Raw genomic sequence first — 23,303 nt, 5'->3', positions numbered from 1 at the left:
ATTTTAGCAGTTGAAGCACAACCAAGGAAATATGAGCCTGGCTTTCCTCCCTCTCACTTCTGTGCATTGGGTCCACAAGAGCTACAGAAATGTTTTCCTGGCCGGGGAAGGGAGGGTGCACCCTTCTGCTTTTTTTTTTCCTGGCTGCAGTCTATTCCCAGAACACATTCCATCACGTGGTTCCCAGAACTCAGATTGTGCAGTGGCCACATCATCATTGGCTGGGGCTCACAGTCACAGCAGCAGAGGCCTCCCTAAACCTCCCTCTCCTCTAGCCCTACCTGCTGTCCCCTGCTCCTCATGCCCCCATGCTAGGTCCCCTGGCCTCACTTTCATTGCCATGTTTTCATAATCCTCTCAGGCTCTGGGCAGCAGCGCTGCCCACGGTAGGACCAGATCATATAAGGAAAATACTACAGGCTTATCTTGGGGCTGCACTGGGAACCTGAGAACACCTTATCGTACTATACCTGCTGCACCTCATCTGACACCAGCTTCTCTGCTTTGCCCAAGGTCCCTAGGCCCTGAATACTTACTTTTTAAGGTCAGCCTGGCTCAGGATGTGCTAGTTTGGCTGCAGAGGGTCCTATTAAGAGCCAGGACTGAGAAGCAAGGCCCAAAATACTCCTCTAGGCCACATCTTCCCCGAGGACATCCCCACAGGGAGGCCGTGTGCTGCTGAGCCCTTTGCTAAGAGTGGGTAGTCAGTGTCTCCCAGATGATGATCTTGCTTCATTCAGATAGCTTTCGTAGCTCACTGCTTTTCTGAGTCACTTCCTGTGAGGCATTACCTTAGGATGGCATTTCTTTTCCTTTTTTCTTTCTTTGGAGACAGAGTCTCACACTGTCACCCAGGCAGGGGTGCAATGGCACAATCTCGGCTCACCGCAACCTCCGTCTTCCAGGTTCACACGATCATCCTGCCGCAGCCTCCTGAGTAGCTAGGATTACAGGTGAACACCACTACACCTGGCTAATTTTTTGTATTTTTAGTAGAGACAGGGTTTCACTATGTTGGCCAGACTAGTCTCAAATTCCTGACCTCGTGATCCGCCCGCCTCAGCCTCCCAAAGTGCTGGGATTACAGGCATGAGCCACCGCGTCTGGCCTCCTTTTCCTTTTTTTTGTTTTTTTTGAGATGGAGTCTTGCTCTGTTGCCCAGGCTGGAGTGCAGTGGTGCGATCTCAGTTCACTGCAAGCTCTGCCTCCCAGGTTCATGCCATTCTCCTGCCTCAGCCTCCTGAGTAGCTGGGACTACAGGCGCCCACCACCATGCCTGGCTAATTTTTTGTATTTTTAGTACAGACGAGGTTTCGCTGTGTTAGCCAGGATGGTCTCGATCTCCTGACCTCATGATCCACCCACCTCAGCCTCCCAAAGTGCTGGGATTACAGGCATGAGCCACCACACCCGGCCCTTTCCTTTTTTTGAGACAGTCTTGGTCTGTTGCCCAGGCTGGAGGGCAGTGGCACAATCACAGCTCACTGCAGTCTTGAGCTTCAGGGCTCAAATGATTCTCTCACCTCAGCCTCCCAAGTAGCTGGAACTACAGATGTGCACCACCACACCTGGCTAATTTGATGTGTGTGTAGAAGCAGGGGTCTCACTGTGTTGCCCAGGCTGGTCTCAAATTCCTGGGCTCAAGCAATCCACCTGCCTCAACCTCCCAAAGTGCTGGGATTACAGGCCTAAGCCACCACACCTGATGCCTGGCTAATTTTTAAATTTTTTGGTAGAGATGGGGTCCCATTATGTTGCCCAGGCTGGTCTGGAACTCCTGCGCTCAAGTGATTCTCCTGCCTTGGCCTCCTGAAGTGCTGGGATTACAGGCCTGAGCCACTGCACACAGAGGGCATTTCTTTATTTGCCCCATTTTGCAGAAAAGCTTCCTGAGGCTCAGAGGGGCCCCCTCATCTAAGGTCACATCATGGCTCAAAGTCACCTCCTCCATAGACTTCCCAGGCTGCCCCTCTGGGAGGGCGGGAATGAGGAGTGGTTTTTATCCTTCTCTCCTTCTCTTTGATACCCTTTTGTTTCCCCATGTCCAACAACACTGTCAGAGGAAAGACACTTCCAGAATACCCAGGTAAGAAAAAAAAAAAAGAGACAATAAGGAAAGGACACTGCCTTCTCCGGTGTCATCAGAAATGACCGAAAGCACCCTGAGGCAGAAGGACCAGAGCCACCAACTGGTTCCATGGCAAGTTCATGAACTGGGGCCACTGGGTTCTACCATGCTGTCCCTGGGGCTAAAGGTAGGGACAGGGAAGGCGCAGGCCTGAGGGCTATCTCAGCCTAACACACTTACTGCTGTCTTATCCTCAAAGAACACACGAGATGGCCAAGTGCGGTGGCTTACGCCTGTAATCCCAGCACTTTGAGAGGCCGAGGCGGGCAGACCACCTGAAGTAAGGAGTTTGAGACCAGCCTGGGCAACATGTTGAAACCCCATCTCAGGCCGGGCCTGGTGGCTCACGCCTGTAATCCCAGCACTTTGGGAGGCCGAGGCGGGCGGATCACGAGGTCAGGAGATCGAGATCATCCTGGCTAACACGGTGAAACCCCATCTCTACTAAAAATACATAAAAATTAGCCGCGTGCAGTGGCGGGTGCCTGTAGTCCCAGCTACTCGGGAGGCTGAGGTGGAAGAATGGCGCGAACCTGGGAGGCAGAGCTTGCAGTGAGCCGAGATCGTGCCACTGCACTCCAGCCTGGGCGACAGAGCGAGACTCCGTCTCAAAAAAAAAAAAAAGAAACCCCATCTCTACTAAAAACACAAAAACTTGCCAGACGTGGTGGTGCATTCCTGTAGTCCCAGCTACTCAGAAGGCTGAAGCAGGAGAATCACTTGAACCCGGGAAGCAGAAGTTGCAGTGAGCCAAGATAGCTCCACAGCACTCCAGCCTGGGCACGTAGTGAGACCCCATCTCTTTAAAAATAAATAAATAGGGCCGGGTGCGGTGGCTCACGCCTGTAATCCCAGCACTACGGGAGGCCAAGGTGGGCGGATCATGAGGTCAGGAGATCAAGACCATCCTGGCTAACACAGTGAAACCCCATCTCTACTAAAAATACAAAAAAATTAGCTGGGCGTGGTGGCGGGCGCCTGTAGTGCCAGCTACTCAGGAGGCTGAGGCAGGAGAATGGCATGAACCCGGGAGGCAGAGCTTGCTGTGAGCCAAGATCGCGCCACTGCACTCCAGCCTGGGTGACAGAGTGAGACTCCGTCTCAAAAAAAAATTAAAATAAATAAATAAATAAATAGGCCGGGTGCCATGGCTCACACCTGTAATCCCAGCACTTTGGGAGGCCGAGGCAGGCGGATCACAAGGTCAGGAGTTCAAGACGAGCCCGACGAATACAGTGAAACACTGTCTCTACTAAAAATACAAAAAAATTAGCTGGACGTGGTGGCACGCACCTGTAGCTCCAGCTACTCGGGAGGCTAGGCAGAAGAATCACTTGAACCTGGGAGGCAGAGGTTGCAGTGAGCCAAGATAGCGCCACTGCACCCTAGCCTGGGCGACAGAGCAAGACTCCATCTAAAAGATAAATAAATAAATAAATAAATAAATAAATAAATAAATAAATAACATTAAAAATAAACTTAATTTTTTTTTTTAATTTAAGTTTAAAAAAGTAGGCCAGGTGCGGTGGCTCACGCCTGTAATCCCAGAACTTTGGGAGGCCAAGGTGGGTGGATCACGAGGTCAGGAGTTCAAGACCAGCCTGACCTACATGGAGAAACCCCATCCCTACTAAAAATACAAAAATTAGCTGGGTATGGTGGCGGGTGCCTGTAATCCCAGCTACTCGGGAGGCTGAGACAGAGAATTGCTTGAACCCTGGAGGTGGAGGTTGCAGTGAGCCAAGAATGCGCCACTGCACTCCAGCCTGGTGACAGAGCGAGACTCCATCTCAAAAAAAATAAAAATAAAAAATAACTGGGCATGGTGGCCCGCGCCTATAGTCCCAGCTACTTGGGAGGCTGAGGCAGGAGAAACGCTTGAACCCAGGAGGTGGAGCTTGCAGTGAGCAGAGATCGCGCCACTGCACTCCAGCCTGGGCGACAGAGTGAGACTCCACCTCAAAGAAAAAAAAAAGGAAGGAAGGAAGGAAGGAGGGAAGGAGGGAAGGAAGGAAGATTAAATGTCAATGGCTCATACTTGTAATCTCAGCACTTTGGGAGGTGAGGCAAGTGGATCACTGAGCACAGGAATTCAAGACCAGCATGGGCAACATGTCGAAACCCCGTATCTACTAAAAATACAAAAATTGGCCTGGTATGGTGGTTCACACCTACGGTCCCAACTTCTCGAGAGGCTGAGGTGGGAGAATCGCTTGAGCCTGGGAAGCAGTGGTTTCAGTGAGCCAAGATCGAGCTACTGCGCTCCAGCCTGGGTGATAGAGTGAGACCCTGTCTCAAAAGAAAAATAAAATAAAATAAATGACAATGTAAAGGCAAATTTTGTCTATAACAATATCATAATAGGACATTGAATTATTACAGTGCAGTTGTTATAATTAAGTTTACAATAGAATATTCTTGGCTGAAACCCAGACAAACTAAAATCACCAACTGCTTACAAACCATAAAGATCAGTACTAGCAGTTGTTAGCTTACTAGTGAAAACCCAAATAGGTAAGGCTTTTTTTAGCAGTGAGTCTCTGCTCAGTGAGGACCTGGGCACCCTCATTTTGAGTCTTGGTATTTCTGAAAGGGTGGAGTGGATGAGTGGATCCCCAGTGTTTTCGGTTCTTCCACCTGGTCCCCATTCTGTCATGGCGTGATCATAGCTCACGGCAGCTTCAACCTCCAGGGCTCAAACCATCCTTCCCGCTCAGCCTCCTGAGTATCTGGAGGCATGCGCCACCACACCCAGCTAATTAATGTGTGTGTGTGTGTGTGTGTGTGTGTGTGTGTGTGTGTGTGTGTGTTGTGTGTGTGTGTGTGTGTGTGTGTGTGTGTGTGTGTGTGTGTGTGTAGAGATGAGGAGTTCTCACTATGTTGCCTAGCTTGGCTCCAACTCCTGGCCTGAAGCCATCCTCCTGCCTCTGCCTCCCATGGAATTGTCGATTTTTTTTGTTTTGTTTTTTTGAGATAGAGTCTCACTCTGTCACTCAGGCTGCGGTGCAGTGGTTCGATCTTGGCTCACTGCAGCCTCCCGGGTTCAAGCGATTCTCCTGCCTCAGCCTCCTGAGTAGCTGGGCCTGCAGGTGCATGCCACCATGCCCAGCTAATTTTTTTTTTTTTTTTTTTTTGAGACAGAGTCTCACTCTGTCACCCAGGCTGGAGTACAGTAGTGTGATCTTGGCTCATTGAAACCTCTGCCTCCTGGTGCAAGTGATTCTCATGTCTCAGCCTCCCAAGTAGCTGGGATTACAGGCATGCACCACCACACCCAGCTAATTTTTTGTATTTTAGTAGAGATGGTGTTTCGCTATGTTGGCCAGACTGGTCTCAAACTCCTGACCTCAGATGATCTACCCGCCTTGCTCCCAAACTGCTGGGATTACAGGTGGGAGCCACTGCACCCGGCCTATGGAATAGTTTTCAATGCCTTGTCTAGCTAGGGATCATTAAATATGTTGTATGCGGGGTAGACTGCAGCTGCAGGATCTGTACCAGGGTGTTGGTAAAGACGCAATGGGGTTGCCCTAGCGTCCTTGAGAAAGACTACCACCTTGTGGCTGGGCGCGGTGGCTCACGTCTGTAATCCCAGCACTTTGGGAGGCCGAGGCAGGTGGATCACGAGGTCAGGAGTTCGAGACCAGCCTGGCCAAGATGGTAAAACCCCGTCGCGTCCAAAAATACAAAAAAAAAAAAATTATCTGGGCATGGTGGCTCACGCCTGTAATCCCAGCTACTTAGGAGGCTGAGACAGAGAATTGCTTGAACCCGGGAGGCAGAGGTTGCAATGAGTCGAAATCACGCCACTGCACTCCAGCCTGGGAGACAGAGTGAGACTCTGTCTCAGAAAAAAAAAAAAGCAAAAACCTACCACCTTGTACTTCGTTCAACAGAGTGTACAGTTGCTCCACGGAGCCTGCACTCCACAGGCTGCCGCCACCCGTGCCACACTCACAGCAAAGCGCAAAGCGGACTTCCCATTGCTCAGCCCAGGGATCTGCTCAATCCTGCTCGCTCACTGGAGCCCTTGACGGCCTGGGACCTCGGCTGGCAGGTCCTTGGCTCCCTTCCCTTAGCATAATGTCCTTGAGCTTCATCCATGTTGTAGCATGTGTCAGAATTTCCTTCCTTTCTTTTTTTTTTTTTTTTTTGAGGCGGAGTCTCGTTCTATCGCCCAGGCTGGAGTGCAGTGGCGCAATCTCAGCTCACTGCAAGCTCCGCCTCCCGGGTTCACGCCATTCTCCTGCCTCAGCCTCTCCGAGTAGCTGGGACTACAGGCGCCTGCCACCATGCCCGGCTAATTTTTTGTGTTTTTAGTAGAGACGGGGTTTCACTGTGGTCTCGATCTCCTGACCTCGTGATCCGCCCGCCTCGGCCTCCCAAAGTGCTGGGATTACAAGCGTGAGCCACCGCACCCGGCTATTTCCTTCCTTTCATGAATAATTGTTTAAGGCCAGGGTGGTGGCGCAAGCCTGTAGTTCCAGCACTTTGGAAGGCCAAGGTGGACGGATCGCTTGAGCCAAGGAGTTGGAGACCAGCTTGGGTAACATGGCGAATCCTCATTTCTATTATTATTATTATTATTTTTATTTTATCTTATTTTATTATTATTTTTTGAGACGGAGTTTCTCTCTGTTGCCCCAGCTGGAGTGCAGTGGCGCGATCTTGGCTCACTGCAAGCTTTTCCTCCCGGCTTCACGCCATTGTCCTGCCTCAGCCTCCCAAGTAGCTGGGACTACAGGCGCCCACCACCACGCCCGGCTAATTTTTTGTATTTTTAGTAAGACAGGGTTTCACCATGTTAGCCAGGATGGTCTCGATCTCCTGACCTTGTGATCTGCCTGCCTCGGCCTCCCAAAGTGCTGGGATTACAGGCGTGAGCCACTGCGCCCGGCCTATTAGTATTATTTTGAGACAGAGTCTTGCTCTGTCACCCAGGCTGGAGTGCAGTAGCACCATCTTGGCTCACTGCAACCTCCACTTCCCAGGTTCAAGTGATTCTCCTGCCTTAGCCGCCCAAGTAGCCAGGATTATTGGCCGCCTGCCACAACGCCTGGCTAATTTTTTTGTATTTTTATTACAGACAAGGTTTCACCATGTTGGCCAGGATGCTCTCTAACTCCTGACCTCAGGTGATCTGCTTGCCTCGGCCTCCCAAAGTGTTGAGATTACAGGCGTGAGCCACTTCACCTGGCCTTCATCTCTATTATTTTATTTTATTTTATTTTATTTTATTTTATTTTATTTTATTTTATTTTATTTTATTTTATTTTATTTTATTTTATTTTATTTTATTTTATTTTTTGAGACAGGGTCTTGCTCTGTCTCCCAGGCTGGAGTGCAGTGGCACAATGTTGGCTCACTGCAGTCTCTGCCTCCCGGGTTCAAGAGATTATCTTGCCTCAGCCTCTCGAGTAGCTGGGACTAGAGGCATACGTCACCATGCCCAGCTAAGGTTTGTATCTTTAGTAGAGGCAGGGTTTCACCATGTTGCCCAGACTGGTCTCGAACTCCTGACCTCAAATGATCCGTCCACCTTGGCCTCCCAAAGTGCTGAGATTATAGGTGTGAGCCACCACACTCGGCCTCATCTCTATTATTTTAAAAGACATATTTTTTGGCCGGGTACAGCAGCTCACACCTATAGTCCCAGCACTTTGGGAGGCCAAGGCGGGTGGATCACAAGTTCAGGAGTTTGAGACCAGCCTGGCCAATATGGTGAAATCCCATCTCTACTAAAAATACAAAAATTAGCCGGGCGTGGTGGCACGTGCCTGTAGTCCCAGCTACTTGGGAGGCTGAGGCAGAAGAATTACTTGAACCTGGGAGGCGGAGGTTGCAGTGAGCTGAGATCATGCCACTGCACTCCAGCCTGGGCGACAGAGCGAGACTCCATCTCAAAAAAAAAAACATATTTTTTGATTGTTTAAAATTATTATTAATATTTATTTATTTTATTTATTATTTTTTTTTTTAATGGAGTCTTGCACTGTCACCTGGGCTGGAGTGCAATGGCGTAATCTCAACTCACTGCAACCTCCGCCTCATGGGTTCAAGTGATTCTTCTGCTTCAGCCTCCCAAGTAGCTGGGATTACAGGTGCCCGCCACCACGCCCGGCTAATTTTTTTCTATTTTTAGTAGCGACGAGGTTTCACTATGTTGGCCAGGCTAGTCTTGAACTCCTGACATCATGATCCTCCCGCTTCGGCCTCTCAAAGTGCTGGGATTACAGGCATGAGCCACTGCGCCTGGCCTATTATTTTTTCTTTTTTTTTATTTTCATATTTTTTCTTCTTCTTCTTGTTACTTTTTAAAAATTTTATTTGTTTATTTATTTTCTTTTTTGAGACAGAGTTTCACTCTGTCACCCAGGCTGGAGTACAGTGGGGTGATCTCGGCTCACTGCAACCTCCGCCTCCCAGGTTCAAGCCATTCTCCTGCCTCAGCCTCTCGAGTAGCTGGGATTACAGGTGCCCGCCACCATACTTGGCTAATTTTTTGTGTTTTTAGTGGAGATGGGGTTTCACCATGTTGGCCAGGCTGGTCTCGAACTTCTGAGCTCAAGTGATCCACCCGCCTTGGCCTCCCAAAGTGCTGGGATTACAGGCATGAGCCACTGCACCCAGCCTATTTCTTTTTTATTTTTATTTTTTGAGACGGAGTTTCACTCTTGTTGCCTGGGCCGGAGTGCAATGGCACAATCTCAGCTCACTGCAACCTTACCTTCCAGGTTCAAGCAATTCTCCTGCCTCAGCCTCCCGAGTAGCTGGGATTACAGGCACGCACCACCACGCCCAGCTAATTTTGTATTTTTAGTAGAGATGGGGTTTCTCCATGTTGGCCAGACTGGTATTGAACTCCCGACCTCAGGTGATCCGCCCACCTTGGCCTCCCAAAGTGCTGGGATTATAGGCATGAGTCAGCACGCCCGGCCAATTATTATTTTTTAAGAGACTGGGTCTCACTATATTTACCAGGCTGGTCTCAAACTCCTGGCCTCAAGAGATCCTTCCGCCTCAGCCTCCCAAAGTGCTGGGATTACAGGCATGAGCCATTGCGCCAGGTCTTTATCTAGGTTTTTCTATTGTCTGTGTTTCATCATCCAACCATCCCCTACCAGAGTGTGCCTGGCCAATTTTCTTCCCTTCTTCCACCCCACCCTTTTTTTTTTTTTTTTTTTTTTTGAGACAGTGTCTCACTCTGTCACCCGGGCTGGAGTGCAGTGGCATGATCTTGGCTCACTGCAACCTCCACCTCCTAAGTTCAAGCGATTCTCATGCCTTGGCCTCCAGAGTAGCTGGGATTATAGGCATGTGCCACCACACCTGGCTAACTTTTGTATTTTTAGTAGAGAGGGGGTTTCCCCATGCTGTCTACATTGGTTTCCAACTCCTGGCTTCAAGTGATTCACCTGCTTCAGTCTCCCAAAGTGCTGGGATTATAGGTGTGAGCCACCACACCTGGTCTCCTTCCTTTTTAAGGCTGAATAATAGTCCATTGTGTGTATGTAATGCATTTTGTTTATCCATTCATCTGTCAGTGGACACTTCGGTTGTTTCTACCTTTTAGCTATTGTGAATAATACTGCTGCTCTCCTTTACACTTTTTCAAAGCACTAGATCCCTGATGAGCCCACAGCCCGGGACCTCTCAGGTCAGGGGCAACAGATTTGGAGGTTGGCAGGCTGCTCTCTGACTGAGAAGTGGGGACAAGTATGGTTCCCACACACTAGGGAAGCAATGACAGACTAGCAAGAGAATAGAAACTTTAATTCATGCACTCTCAGGCCAGGCGTGGTGGTGCAGACCTGTAGTCCCAGCACTTTGGAAAACCAAAGTGAGCCACTGTGCCCTGTGTGTTTTGTTTTTTGAGACAGAATCTGGCTGTCACCCAGGCTGGAATGCAGTAGCACAATCATAGCCTCAACTTCCTGGGCTCAAGTGATCCTCTTTCCTCAGCCTCCTGAGTAACTGGGACTACAGGTGCATGTCACCACGCCTAGCTAATTTTTTTTTTTTTTTGAAACAGAGTCTTGCTCTGTCAGACAGGCTGGAGTGCAGTAGCACGATCTAGGCTCACTGCAGCCTCTGTCTCCCAGGCTCAAGCAATTCTCCTGCTTCAGCCTCCCGAGTAGCTGGGATTACAGGCATGTGCCACCACGCCCAGCTAATTTCTGTACTTTTAGTAGAGACTAGGTTTCACCATGTTGGCCAGGGTGTTCTCAAACTCCTGACCTCAGGTAATCTGCCCACCTTGGCCTCCCAAAGTGTTAGGATTACAGGCATGAGCCACCATGCCTGGCAATTTTTTTGTAGAGACGGAATTTTGCCATGTTGCCCAAGCTGGTCTCAAATTCCTGGGCTCAAGCAATCCACCTACCTTGGCCTCCCTACAGGCATGAGCCACTGCGCCTAGCCCCCAGCTAATTTTTAAATTTTTTTGTAAAGACAGAGTCTTGCTGTGTTGTCCAGGCTGATCTCAAACACCTGGCCTCAAGAGAGCCTCCTGCTTGGCCTTTCAAAGCACTCGGATTATTGGTGTGAGCCACCACTTCCCACCTAGCCTGTTCCATCACTTTTTACTTAATTTCACAACTTTCCCTGACCATTGCCTCAAATCAGCTTTTTTTCTGACGGCTGCATTGTAGTCTTTGTCAGAGTTATGAAGGGGCACCCCCACTCTTCACTCCAGCCCCCACCTGTTTTATTTTCCTCCATAACCCTCATCATCCCCCAGCATGTTACCTAGGTTTTATCTTTTTTTTTTTTTTTTAATTAAGACAAGTTCTCGGCCAGGTGCGGTGGCTCACGCCTGTAATCCTAGCACTTTGGGAGGCCGAGGCGGGGCGGATCACGAGGTCAGAAGATGGAGACCATCCTGGCTAACACAGTGAAACCCATCTCCACTAAAAATACAAAAAAATTAGCCGGGCGTGGTAGCAGGCGCCTGTAGTCCCAGCTACGCAGGAGGCTGAGGCAGGAGAATGGCGTGAACCTGGGAGGCGGAGCTTGCAGTGAGTTGATCATGCCACTGCACTCCAGCCTGGGCGACAAAGTGAGACTCCGTCTCAAAAAAAAAAAAAAAAAAAAAGACAAGGTCTCACTCTGTCACCCAGGCTAGAGTATGGAGTACAGTGGCGCAACCACAGCTCACTGCTCACTGCAGCCTTGACTTCCTGGGCTGTTGATCCTCCCACCTAAACCTCCCAAGTACCTGGGACTGTAGGTGTGAGCCACCATGCCGGGCTAATTTTTGTATTTTCCATAGAGACAGGGTTTCATGCAAGCCACTGCACCTGATCGTGTGTTTTGGGCAACTCTGGGAGCAGTGGCACAGGAAAGAAGAAAGGGACTGGGGACAGGTGCCAACCCATCAGCTGGTGTGGACCTCCTCCCCCTGGGAGGGTTACAAGTCCTGGGAGGAGGACCTCATGCCGCCACCAGGGGGAAGCCTAGGTACACTTAAGGGTCATTCTCCAGGGACTGCACACCTGGCAGAACTGCCTGGGCCACACCTGCCTGCCTAGTGTAAGGGGGAATAGGAAATACTATATCTTTTTGACCGAGCAGGCCTGGAATCCACACCCCACCCGACCAGCCCCATTCTCTCCCTCCCTTCTCCCCAGAGCACCCTAGGCAGCCCACCCCCGACATACCAAGAGGGGCTGTCCTTCCAGGGGAGCAGGGACCAGTGTCAGGCCTGGTTATTCTGACGCCCACCCACAGAAAGATCTCCTTCTTCACCCCTCTGGCAGCCCTGCTCCCCTAAATCCTCAACTTCAGAGGCCATGGGCAGTTTTAAAGAAGCATAAGCCTGGAGAGGCAGCACCACAGAGCCACTGGGCTCCAGAACCCAGTCACTGGATCCAAATGCCAGCCTGCTCACAGACAGCTGCAAGGCCTCTCTGAGCCTCATTTTCCCAGACTGTGGCAGAACTGGTTTTGTTTTGAGCAGGTCAGGTGTGCAGAACACTTGGCCTGGTGTCAGGACCCAGAGAAAGACCCAGACAGCTGATGAGAAGGGGGGCGTCATGGCTTGTGCCTGCAATCCCAGCTACGGGGGAGGCAGAGGGAGGAGGATCACTTGAGACCAGGAGTTCGAGACAAGCCTAGGCAACATGGCGAGACTCTGTCTCTACAAAAAAAATTTAAAATAGGCCGGGCGCGGCGGCTCACGCCTGTAATCCCGGCACTTTGGGAGGCCGAGGCAGGTGGATCACGAAGTCAGGAGATTGAGACCATCCTGGCCAACATGGTGAAACCCTGTCTCTACTAAAAATACAAAAAATTAGCGGGGCGTGGTGGTACACACCTATACTCCCAGCTACTCAGGAGGCTGAGGCAGGAGAATTGCTTGAACCTGGGAAGCAGAGGTTGCAGTGAGCTGAGATTGCACCACTGCACTCCAGCCTGGGTGATAGAGTGAGACTCGGTCCCAAAAAAAAAGAAAAAAAAAAGAAAGCTGATGAGGGCACAGGTCGGGGGTGGGGGCAAGGGAGCACAGTTCTAAGCACCAGCTTGGCTCCCCATGCAGAGCTCTGAGAATCTGGAGACTTTCAGCAGAAGGGAAGGCCACACAGGTCTAGCAAGTTGGCAGGCTGCTGGGGGGTAGGGGTGGGCTGGGAAGGAGGTGGATGCCTGGCTGTGGCCTGCACCAGGCCCCTTGCCTGACTGACTGCACGACCTGGAGGCCCAAAACCTGTCCAGTCCAGACCTGCCCAGGAGGGGAACGAGGGGGGATGGGCAGCCCAGCCGGCCCAAAGGCAGAGGAGCCTAATGAGTGGGCGAAGGGGCGGTGTCCGGAGAGTTCTGGTGCAAGGGTCACTAAGCCTGTCCAGGCCCCATCCACCCCTGCCCAGGCGCCTCTGGCCCATCCGCCCCCTCCACCTCTAGCTGACCTGCCCCCTCTTGCTCACTGCCACTGTGGATTTTGAAAGCGTGAGGCTAACTGATCAATTTCAGAGTCATTGTAAAAAATCTGGAGAAGATTTCACAAGAACACGATATGAAAGATAGGATTTTTTTAAAAGCTCAGAGATATCTCTGCAGCCTATTTTAAGCTCATTCCACCTTCTGGTCACACCCTACTCTCCCTGTCTCACTACTGGGGTGGTTGAATTTGGAGGCTGGGTGGGGTGTGCAGGGGGTCAGGTGGAACAAGGTAGCCAACTCTAGTCTTGTGAAACCAAGCACATTGCCAGGTGGAGCCGGCTCCAGGAACCTAGGCACAGAGGGTTCCACACACAGTGGCACTGCTGACACCGCAGCCGGCCCCACAGGTCCTGCCAGCCTCCAGGCTCAGCCCCACCTGTCCCTGTCTTAGGTGGTGGGTGGGGTCTATAATGGGTTGTTCCCCCAGGCTGGAATGCTCTGTTTGGAAGATCTCCTGAACATCCCCCGCCCACAGGGCCCATCCACCCTCCCCATAAAGCCCTAGCCCTCACTATCTATATCTGATATCCACAGGCTTATGTGCCGTCTTTTTGCCCTTTCATAGGGTCCCTAGAAGCCCCAGTAATTCCTCCTGTCACTGACAGCCTGGCTGGTTGTACCTACCTTGGTGGAACTCCAGGACCTGGGCCTCAGTCTTAGGGTAGCCACGGTGCACAGCCTCTTGGTCAGGGTGCTTTGGGTCGAAGGTGCCCTACTGAGGGCAAGGTACCTTCCTGCCCAGCCTGAGAATGGAGTGGGGGCTGAATCTGAACCCTGGCCCACTCACTTCTCGGTAGAGAGACCTCAGGCAGTTCGTTTGTTTTTTGACTTTCAGCCTCAATTTCCTCTTCCCTAAAATTGGCCTTCCAGCTGCCCTGTGCCTACAGCCAGCTCACTCCCAGGTATCCTTTGAAAGCATCCTCCACTACCTCTTGCAGGCAGCCTTCCCCATTCTCCCCTCCCTTACAGGATTTAGCTACCCCTCCCACGTGCTCGGACAGCCCTTAGGCATAGTCCCAAAATGCACCCAGGAATTACTCATTCATCCTGCTAACCTCTCCGTTCAGACTGTCTTACTCCACCCTGCACCCTGAATGCAGGTACGTGGACCTGGCGTGGACCAGGCAACGGGATTTGCGGACCAACCCATTTCCAATTTAGGAAAGGCACCAACCAGCTCGTGAATGAGAAGCACTAGACTGAGGCTCTCAGCGGCCATACTTCCCCTGGAAGATGGACCTTTCCGGAGCTCACATATTGCTCAGCACAACATACCCAGCTAGTTTAATTATTTCCCCCTTTTACATAGGGAATAACTCAGATTTGGAGAGGGGCGTGGTCATTTGTCACGGTCATTTAGCAGGTTGGGGGCAGAGCTGGGGGCCTGAACCCAGGTGTGTCCCTTTGACCAATGCCCTTATCTGTAGGATTCCTTCCCCCACCCTGGGGCAGGGCCTGGGTCTAGGGAGGAGGCCACAGGGAGAGATAGGAATTCAAATTGGTGGTGCTGGTGGTGGGGGAGGGCGAGGCCCTGGGAGTGGCCAGCACTCAGGGCTTGGGCAACAGGGTGCTCTGCAGAGCCACTGGGTCGGGGGAACAGCAGGGGCAGGCACAGACCTGCTGAGTCAGAGACGCCGCAGGGACTCCAGGGGGAGGCGTTTGGCAGATGGCTGTGGGCTGGGGCCTGGCAAAAGCACCCCAGGGTGGTGGGTCAAGGAGTAGAATTGGGTGCTGAGGCCCAAACCAGGACCAGGGAATGTAAGAAGGAGGAGGCCTTGGAGAGGGCAGGGGGCAACATTTTCCAGAAGGAGGGAGTGGTCAGTCTCCACAAGGTCAGGCGAGATAAGTGCTGCTGCACCCAGCCTCCCTCGTGACTGTGACCAGAGGCTGTTGCCCCAGCTCAGGGGCTTCTTAGCATCTTGGCCATGAGGGATATGTGTAGCCCCCCACCCCCTGCCATCTGAGGCCCTGCTGGGCCCTGGTGATGGAGGAAGCCTCCCCAAAGAAAACTAGGAAATAGAATTTGGAAATTCCATGCCATTAGGCCTTGGTCCACTCCCACCCTCTTATTTTATTATTATTATTATTATTTGTTTTTTTTTTTTTTTGAGACGGAGTTTCGCTCTTGTTGCCCAGGCTGGAGTGCAATGGTGTGATCTCAGCTCACTGCAACCTCTGCCTCCCAGGTTCAAGAGATTCTCCCACCTCAGCCTCCCGAGTAGCTGGGATTACACGCGCCCGCCACCACGCCCGACTAATTTTTGTACTTCTGTAGAGACAGGGTTTCACCACGCTGGACAGGCTGGTCTTGAACTCCTGACCTCGAGTGATCTGCCTGCCTCGGCCCCCTAAAGTGCTGGGATTACAGGCATGAGCCACTACACCAGGCCCTCTTTTTATTTTAGACACACGGTTTCACTCTCTTGCCCAGGTTGGAGTACAGTGGTACTATCATAGCTTACTTCAGCCTCAACCTCTCCACGCTCAAGCAATCCTCCCACCTCAGCCTCCCAAGTAGCTGGGACTACAGGTGCCACCACAACACCTGGCTAATTTTTAAAAAAGTTTTTGTAGACCGGGCGCGGTGGCTCACGCCTGTAATTCCAGCACTTTGGGAGGCCGAGGCGGGCAGATCACAAGGTCAGGAGATCGAGACCATCCTGGCTAACATGGTGAAACCCCATCTCTGCTAAAAATACAAAAAATTAGCCAGGTGAGGTGGCACACACCTGTAGTCCCAGCTACTCGGGAGGCTGAGGCAGGAGAATGGCATGAACCCAGGAGGCGGAGCTTGCGGTGAGCCGAGATCGCACCCATTGCACTCCAGCCTGGGCGACAGAGCGAGACTCTGTCTCAAGAAAAAAAAAAAAGTTTTTTGTAGAAACAGGGTCTTGCTATGTTGCCTAGGCTGTTCTGGACCTCCTGACTCTGTTTCCCAAAGTGTTGGGATTACAGGTGTGAGTTCATTGCACACAGCCCATCCCTTTGACTACAGGAGGCAAGCCAGAGCCCCAAAGAGGTTCTTGGTGCCTCAAGAACCCTGTTTCTCAGCCCAGACTGAGGAGGGGATGTGATTTCTCCACTCCTACCCCACCTCCAAACTGCTAGAGAGGAACCTCAGCAGGGAAATGAAGCATTGCTTCACCTTGCCTCTACCTCTGGCCCTGGGGTACCCTCTCTGTCCACTTGACCCCCACTCCTCCAACCACTGAGGCTGTGCTGACCTTCTGCCTGCTCCATCCTGTAACTACCTCACATTCACACAACCCAATGAAGCAGATATGGCTCTGAGTTCCATTTCACAGGTACAAAAACTGAGGTCCATTGAAGTCAGTTCTAGGGCATCTGGCCTAGTGGCACAGCCAGGACTTTTTTTTTTTTTTCTTTGAGACCAAGTCTCGCTCTGTCACCACTCTGGAGTGTAGTGGCACGATCTCGGCTCACTGCAACCTCTGCCTGCCAGGTTCAAGTGATTCTTCTGCCTCAGCCTCCCGAGTAGCTGGGATTACAGGTACGTGCCACCATGCCCGCCTCGGCCTCTGAAAGTGGTAGGATTACAGGCGTGAGCCACTGAGCTCAGCATTTTTTTTTTTTTTTAAATTTTTGGACGTTTTTTTTTTGGAGACTGAGTCTCTGTCACCCAGGCTGGAGTGCAATGGCGCGATCTTGGCTCACCGCAACCTCCACCTCCCAGTTTTAAGTGATTTTCCTGCCTCAGCCTCCCGAGTAGCTGGGATTACAGGCATGTGCCACCACGCCAGGCTAATTTTGTATATATATGTATATTTTTTTTTTAGTAGAGATGGGGTTTCACCATATTGGTCAGGCTAGTCTCCAACTCCGAAACTCAGGTGATCCGCCCACCTTGGCCTCCTAAAGTGCTGGGATTACAGGCTTGAGCCACTGCGCCCGGCCGGATTTGGTTCCTGGTTCGACTGTCTCCCTCCCCATGGGTTTCACCGAGAAACAGGCCTGCTGGCCCTTGTCTCCACCCATCACAGAAGAAAAACTGAGTCCCCTCCTTTACCCATCCTGGGGCCATTGTATCCTACACACAGACCCCAGAAAACAGACCCTGCCAGTCTAATGGTGGAGACAACTCCGAGATCAAATGGCACGTGGCAGATTGATCAGGAGCAGGAGACCCAGGACCTGGGGGAGACAGAGCCGTGAATTCACAAACTACCCCAAGCAGAGGGCAAGCAAAGCTCCCTAAGAAAGTGGAGCCAGGCCAGGCATGGTGGCTCACGCCTGTAACCCCAACACTTTGGGAGGCTGAGGCCAGTGGATCATGAGGTCAAGAGTTCAAGACCAGCCTGGCCAAGATGGTGAAACCGTGTCTCTACTGAAAATACAAAAATTAGGCCGGATGCAGTGGCTCACACCTGTAATCCCAGCACTTTGGGAGGCCAAGGCAGGCGGATCACGAGGTCAGGAGATTGAGACCGTCCTGGCTAACACGGTGAAACCCCATCTCTACTAAAAATACAAAAAATTAGCCGGGCGTGGCGGCGGACACCTGTAGTCCCAGCTACTAGGGAGGCTGAGGCAGGAGAATGGCGTGAACCTGGGAGGTGGAGCTTGCAGTGAGCCGAGATTGCGCCACTGCACTCCAACCTGGGTGACAGAGCAAGACTCCGTCTCAAAAAAAAAAAAAAAAAAATTAGCTTGGCATGGTGGTGGGTACCTGTAATCCAGCTACTCAGGAGGATGAGGCAGATAATCGCTTGAACCCGGGAGGCAGAGGTTGCAGTGAGCCAAGATGGCGCCACTGCACTCCAGCCTGGGTGACAGAGCAAGACTGTTATCTCAAAAAAAAAAAAAAAAAAAAAAAAAAAGCTGGGCATAGTGGTGCACACCTGTAGTCCCAGCTGCTTGGGAGACTGAGGCAGGAGGATCCCTTGAGCCTCTGAGTTTGAGGCTGCAGTGAGTTATGATTGCACCACTGCACTCCAGCCTGAACGACAGAGTGAGACCCTGTCTCTAAAAAACTGATAAAAATACAAATAAAAAAGAAAGAGCATGGCCAGGCACGGTGGCTCAAGTCTGTAATCCCAGCGCTTTGGGAGGCCGAGGCTGGTGGATCACGAAGTCAGGAGTTCAAGACCAGTCTGGCCAAGATGGTGAAACCCTGTCTTTACTAAAAACACAAAAATGAGCTGGGCGTGGTGGTGGGCGCCTGTAATCTCAGCTACTCGGGAGGCTGAGGCAGAGAATTGCTTGAACCCAGGAGGCAGAGGTTGCAATGAGCCAAGATTGCGCCATTGCACTCCAGCCTAGGGGCGACAGAGTGAGAATCTGTCTCAAAAAAAAAAAAAAAAAAAGAGGCCGGGCATGGTGGCTCAAGCCTGTAATCCCAGCACTTTGAAAGGCCCAGGCGGGCGGATCACGAGGTCAGGAGATTGAGACCATCCTGGCTAACATGGTGAAACCCCGTCTCTACTAAAAATACAAAAAATTAGCCGGGCATGGTGGGGGGCGCCTGTAGTCCCAGCTACTCGGGAGGCTGAGGTAGGAGAATGGCGTGAACCCAGGAGGAGGAGCTGGCAGTGAGCCGAGATCGCGCCACTGCACTCCAGCCTGGGGGACAGAGCGAGACTCCAAAAAAATAGTGGCCGAGTGCGGTGGCTCCCGCCTGTAATCCCAGCACTTTGGGATGCCAAGGTGGGGGTTGATCCGGAGGTCAAGAGATTGAGACCATCCTGGCCAACTAATATGGTGAAACCCCATCTCTACTAAAAATACACAAATTAGCTAGGTGTAGTGGTGCACACCTTTAGTCCCAGCTACTCGGGAGGCTGAGACAGGAGAATCGCTTGAACCCAGGAGGCGGAGGTTGCTGTGAGCCAAGATGGTGCCACAGCACTCCAGCCTGGGCGACAAAGCGAGACTCTGTCTCAAAAAAAAAAAAAAAAAGACTCGCAGAGACCTAGCGCATCCAGGTGGGAGACTGGTGTGTTCCCGGCGTCCGCTCCTCAGCGGATGTGGCAGCCCTGAGCCATGGCTCTCGCCGTCCGAGTCGTTTATTGTATCTTCAGCTCAAGAAGAAGTTAGAAGATAAGTTCCCCGGCCGCCTGGACATTTGCAGCGAGGGAACTCCCCAGGCCACCGGGTTCTTTGAGGCAATGGTAGCCAGGAAGTTCATTCACTCTAAGAAGAAAGGCGATGGCTACGTGGACACAGAAAGCAAGTTTCTGAAGCTGGTAGCCGCCACCAAAGCCACCTTGGCTCAGGGCTAATGCGCGCTGAAGGCAGAGTCCAGGTACCTTGACCCAGCCCCTCTCAGCAGACACTTCATGATAGGAAGGACTGAAAAGTCTTGTGGACGCCTGGTCTTTCCCTGATGTTCTCGTGGCTGCTATTGGGGAGCAGAGATTGACGCCCCTGGTCTTTGCCTCTGTGTAGGAGAGTCTGTGTGTATGTGTCTTCCCTAGAATCCACACCACCCCACCCTCCTCCTGTCCCCTGGTTTGATCATATCTCTTTGCATACCCCATGTCTTCCCCAGTTGTCCCCTGGAGTTTGTGGGGACATCCCGCCTCAGGCATCGTTCTCAAGGGGAAGCCAAGAGAGGCATCAGGATGGGTGGGTTTCTGATTGTGGCGACCTTTGCAACCATTCACGATTCAATAAATATTGGACGAATTTAACCGAAAAAAAAAAAAAGAGCAGCCAGAGAAAACCACACTAGGAGTGACCTTAGAGCAGGCACTGAAGGACAGCATGGCATGGCAGGCAGAGGGCATGGCAAGGGCACGGCCCCTTCCTTGGCTCCTCAAACCGGGGAAGTCAGTTCCCCTCTTATGACCAGACAAAGCAGCCTGCACCTTTTTGCCCAGCCCCAGCACCCTTGTGAGTATTCTGTCATCTTCTCCTTAGTCTGTGGGCTTCTGAGGCCAGGGAACACATCTGTGCTGTTCACTAGCCCAGTGCCTACCTCATCATTGCTGTCAGCTCCCAGGCTGGAGTGCAGTGGTATGATCTTGGCTTAGTGCAGCGTCAAATTCCTGGGCTCAAATGATTCTCCTGCCTTAGCTTCTGAGTAGCTGGGACTATAGGTGCATGCCACCATGCCCGGCTAATTTTTTTTTTTTTTTTTTGAGACCGCATGTGGCTGTTGCCCAGCTATGGTACAGTGGCGTATGTATAGCTCACTGCAACCTCGAATTCTTGGGCTGAAGCAATCCTCCCACGTCAGCCTCCCAAGTAGCTAGGACTATAGACGAGTGCCACCACGCCCAGCTAATTTTAAACATTTTTTGTAGAGATGTCACTATGTTGCCCAGGCTGGTATCAAACTCCTGGACTCAAGCAATCCTCCCGCCTTGGCTTCCCAGAGTGCTGGGATTATAGGCGCCAGCTACCATGAGTGGTCTCATTTGACTTTTTTTTTGAGACAGAGTCTTGCTCTGTAGCCCAAGCTGGAGTGCAGTGGCATGATCTCACCTCACTGTTACCTCTGTCTCCCGGGTTCAAGCGATGCTCCTGCCTCGGCTTCCGAAATAGCTGGGATTACAGGTGTGCGTCACCACACCCAGCTAATTGTTTTGTATTTTTAGTAGAGACAGGATTTCACATGTCAGCCAGGCTGGTCTCGAACTCCTGACCTCAGGTGATCCTCCTGCCTCAGTCTCCCAAAGTGCTGGGATTACAGGCACGAACCACTGTGCCCGACTTCATTTGACTTTTTTTTTTTTGAGATGCAGTCTTGCTTTGTTGCCCAGGCTGGAGTGCAATGGCGCAATCTTGGCTCACTGCAACCTCTCCCTCCCGGGTTCAAGTGATTCTCCTGCCTCAGCTTCCCAAGTAGCTGGAATTACAGGTGCCTGCCACCACGTCTGGCTAATTTTTGTACTTTTAGTAGAGATGGGGTTTCACCATGCTGGCCAGGCTGGTCTCGAACTCCCAACCTCAGGTGATCTACCCGCCTCGGCCTCCCAAAGTGCTGGGATTACAGGCATGAGCCACTGCACCTGGCCCCTCATTTGACTTTTAATTGAGAACCTACTTGGTGCCATGTATAAGCTGGGTACAAGAGTGAACAAGACCGGCCGGGCGCGGTGGCTCACGCTTGTAATCCCAGCACTTTGGGAGGCCGAGGCGGGCGGATCACGAGGTCGGGAGATCGAGACCACGGTGAAACCCCGTCTCTACTAAAAATACAAAAAATTAGCCGGGCGTGGTGGCGGGCGCCTGTAGTCCCAGCTACTCGGAGAGGCTGAGGCAGGAGAATGGCGTGAACCCGGGAGGCGGAGCTTGCAGTGAGCCGAGATTGCGCCACTGCACTCCAGCCTGGGCGATAGAGCGAGACTCCGTCTCAAAAAAAAAAAAAAAAAAAAAAAGAGTGAACAAGACCAAGCCTTCCTGCCCTCATGCCAACTGCTCAGCAGTATTTCAGGACTGTATCAGGGAGATTAGCCTGGGATCACAGGAGACTTCCTACAAGAGATGATGTCTGAACTGAGTTGTTCACCAGGCACAGGTGGGAGAAGGGAGAAGGGTGGCCAGGACAGGAGGAGCCCTGGTGTGAATGCCCAGAGATGGCAGGAGAAATCATGGCATATATAAGGTGTCTTGATCCTGGGATATGGGAAGGTGAGAAGTGATATTGTATGGGACATACTTACACTAAAGCGTTATTGGTTGTTTATCTGAAATTCAAATTTGGGCATACTGTTAAATGCTAAATCTAGCTGTCATGGTAAGAAGCTGAAATTTACTGTTTGGGGATATTTTGTATATTTGTTTTCTTTCTGTTTTTATTGAAAACAGATAATGGTAAAATAACAGACCCTTCCTACACGACACAACAATCATAGTCACTGTACCAGGGCTCACCAGAGCCTGAGTTCCGTGCTCTGCCTGCTCAACCTCATGTCATTCAAGCCTCCCAAGGGGGTGGTGCCCTGATTCCCAAATGGATGAGGAAAACAGATCATAGTGGTTAGATCCTGGACTAGACACACAGAGAATCCGGAGGGAGTGAGGACACAAAATGAACCCATTTCTGGTGGGTCTTCCCATCCCTGCTAATCTGTAGTTTTTATATTTCCATATTACCTTCCGCCCAGATCTAGCTTTACTGGGTTGCTGCCAGGGAGAACAAATTTTTGAAATCTGCTATTTTATTTCCATTAATTAATTAATTAATTACTTTAAGATGAGGTCTCGCTCTGTTGTCCAGCCTGGGGTGCAGTGGCATGATCTCAACTCACTGCAACCTCTGCCTCCCTAATTCAAGTGATTCTCCCACCTCAGACTCCCGAGTAGCTGGGATTATCGGTATGTGACACCATGCCTGGCTAATATTTTAGTAGAGATGGGGCTTCTTCATTATCATCAGGCTGGTCTCAAACTCCTGGCCGCAAGTGATCCACCTGCCTCGGCCTCCCAAAGTGCTGGGATTAGAGGTGTGAGCCACTGTGCCCAGCCTAAAAATATTTTTTAATAGCACCACAGTGTAGGCTGGGTGTGGTGGCTCACACTTGTAATCCCAGCACTTAGGGAGGCTAGGCGGGTGGATCACTTGAGGTCAGGAGTTCGAGACCAGCCTGGCCAACATGGTGAAACCCCATCTCTATGAAAAATACAAAAATTAGCCAGGCATGGTGGCAGACACCTGTAATCCCAGCTACTTATGAGGCTGAGGCAAAGATTGTGCCATTGCACTCTAGCCTGGGTGACAGGAGCAAGACTCCATCTCAAAAAAAAAAGAAAACAAAAAGCACCACACTGTAAATAAACTGAACAGCCATGGTTAACGAAGTGTGAATAAATTACAGAAGCTCCATACTCTGGAATATTTGTCAGCTCTTAAAGAATGAATTATGATCCTTTTGTAGTTCATAAGCATGATGATTACGTGTTCACATGTTCCTGTGTAAGATGTGCCACCTTCAAATCTTTTTTCTTTTTTTTGAGACGGAGTCTCGCTCCATCGCCCAGGCTGGAGTGCAGTGGCGCGATCTCAGTTCACTGCAAGCTCTGCCTCCTGGGTTCACGCCATTCTCCTGCCTCAGCCTCCCGAGTAGCTGGGACTACAGGTGCCCACCACCACGCCTGGCTAATTTTTTTGTATTTTCAGTAGAGACGGGGTTTCACTGTGTTAGCCAGGATGGTCTCAATCTCCTGAACTCATGATCTGCCTGCCTCAGCCTCCCAAAGTGCTGGGATTACAGGCGTGAGTCACGGCGCCCGGCCGCCACCTTCAAATCTTGTTACGACATAGGCACATTGCCCG

General features: G+C 51.3%; 1 protein-coding gene, 2 non-coding genes and 1 pseudogene across 3 annotated transcripts; 2 read left to right on the top strand and 2 right to left on the bottom strand.

The window, feature by feature from the left end:
* Positions 1-141: 141 nt before the first annotated feature.
* LOC116459512 (small Cajal body-specific RNA 18) lies at positions 142-224 on the bottom strand. Its single transcript, XR_004245566.1, has one exon. It is a non-coding gene; the product is annotated as a small Cajal body-specific RNA 18 (non-coding RNA).
* Positions 225-309: 85 nt separating this feature from the next.
* Positions 310-452, bottom strand: LOC116459517 (small Cajal body-specific RNA 17). Its single transcript, XR_004245571.1, has one exon. It is a non-coding gene; the product is annotated as a small Cajal body-specific RNA 17 (non-coding RNA).
* Positions 453-18,993: 18,541 nt separating this feature from the next.
* Positions 18,994-19,719, top strand: LOC116458564 (selenoprotein W-like). The gene is given in 2 exon segments (XM_032138317.2): positions 18,994-19,091; positions 19,094-19,719. Coding segments are annotated over 2 exon segments (237 nt in total). The 5' UTR covers positions 18,994-19,063; the 3' UTR covers positions 19,303-19,719.
* A 3,174-nt stretch (positions 19,720-22,893) lies between these two features.
* LOC116459552 (small nucleolar RNA U13) lies at positions 22,894-22,985 on the top strand (annotated as a pseudogene).
* Positions 22,986-23,303: the final 318 nt, after the last annotated feature.

The sequence above is a fragment of the Hylobates moloch genome, unplaced genomic scaffold (genome assembly GCF_009828535.3).
Source record: "Hylobates moloch isolate HMO894 unplaced genomic scaffold, HMol_V3 SCAFFOLD_19, whole genome shotgun sequence".
Lineage (NCBI taxonomy): Eukaryota > Metazoa > Chordata > Mammalia > Primates > Hylobatidae > Hylobates > Hylobates moloch.
Note: the sequence above shows the minus strand (reverse complement) of the source record. Positions and strands in the feature narration are given on the sequence as shown.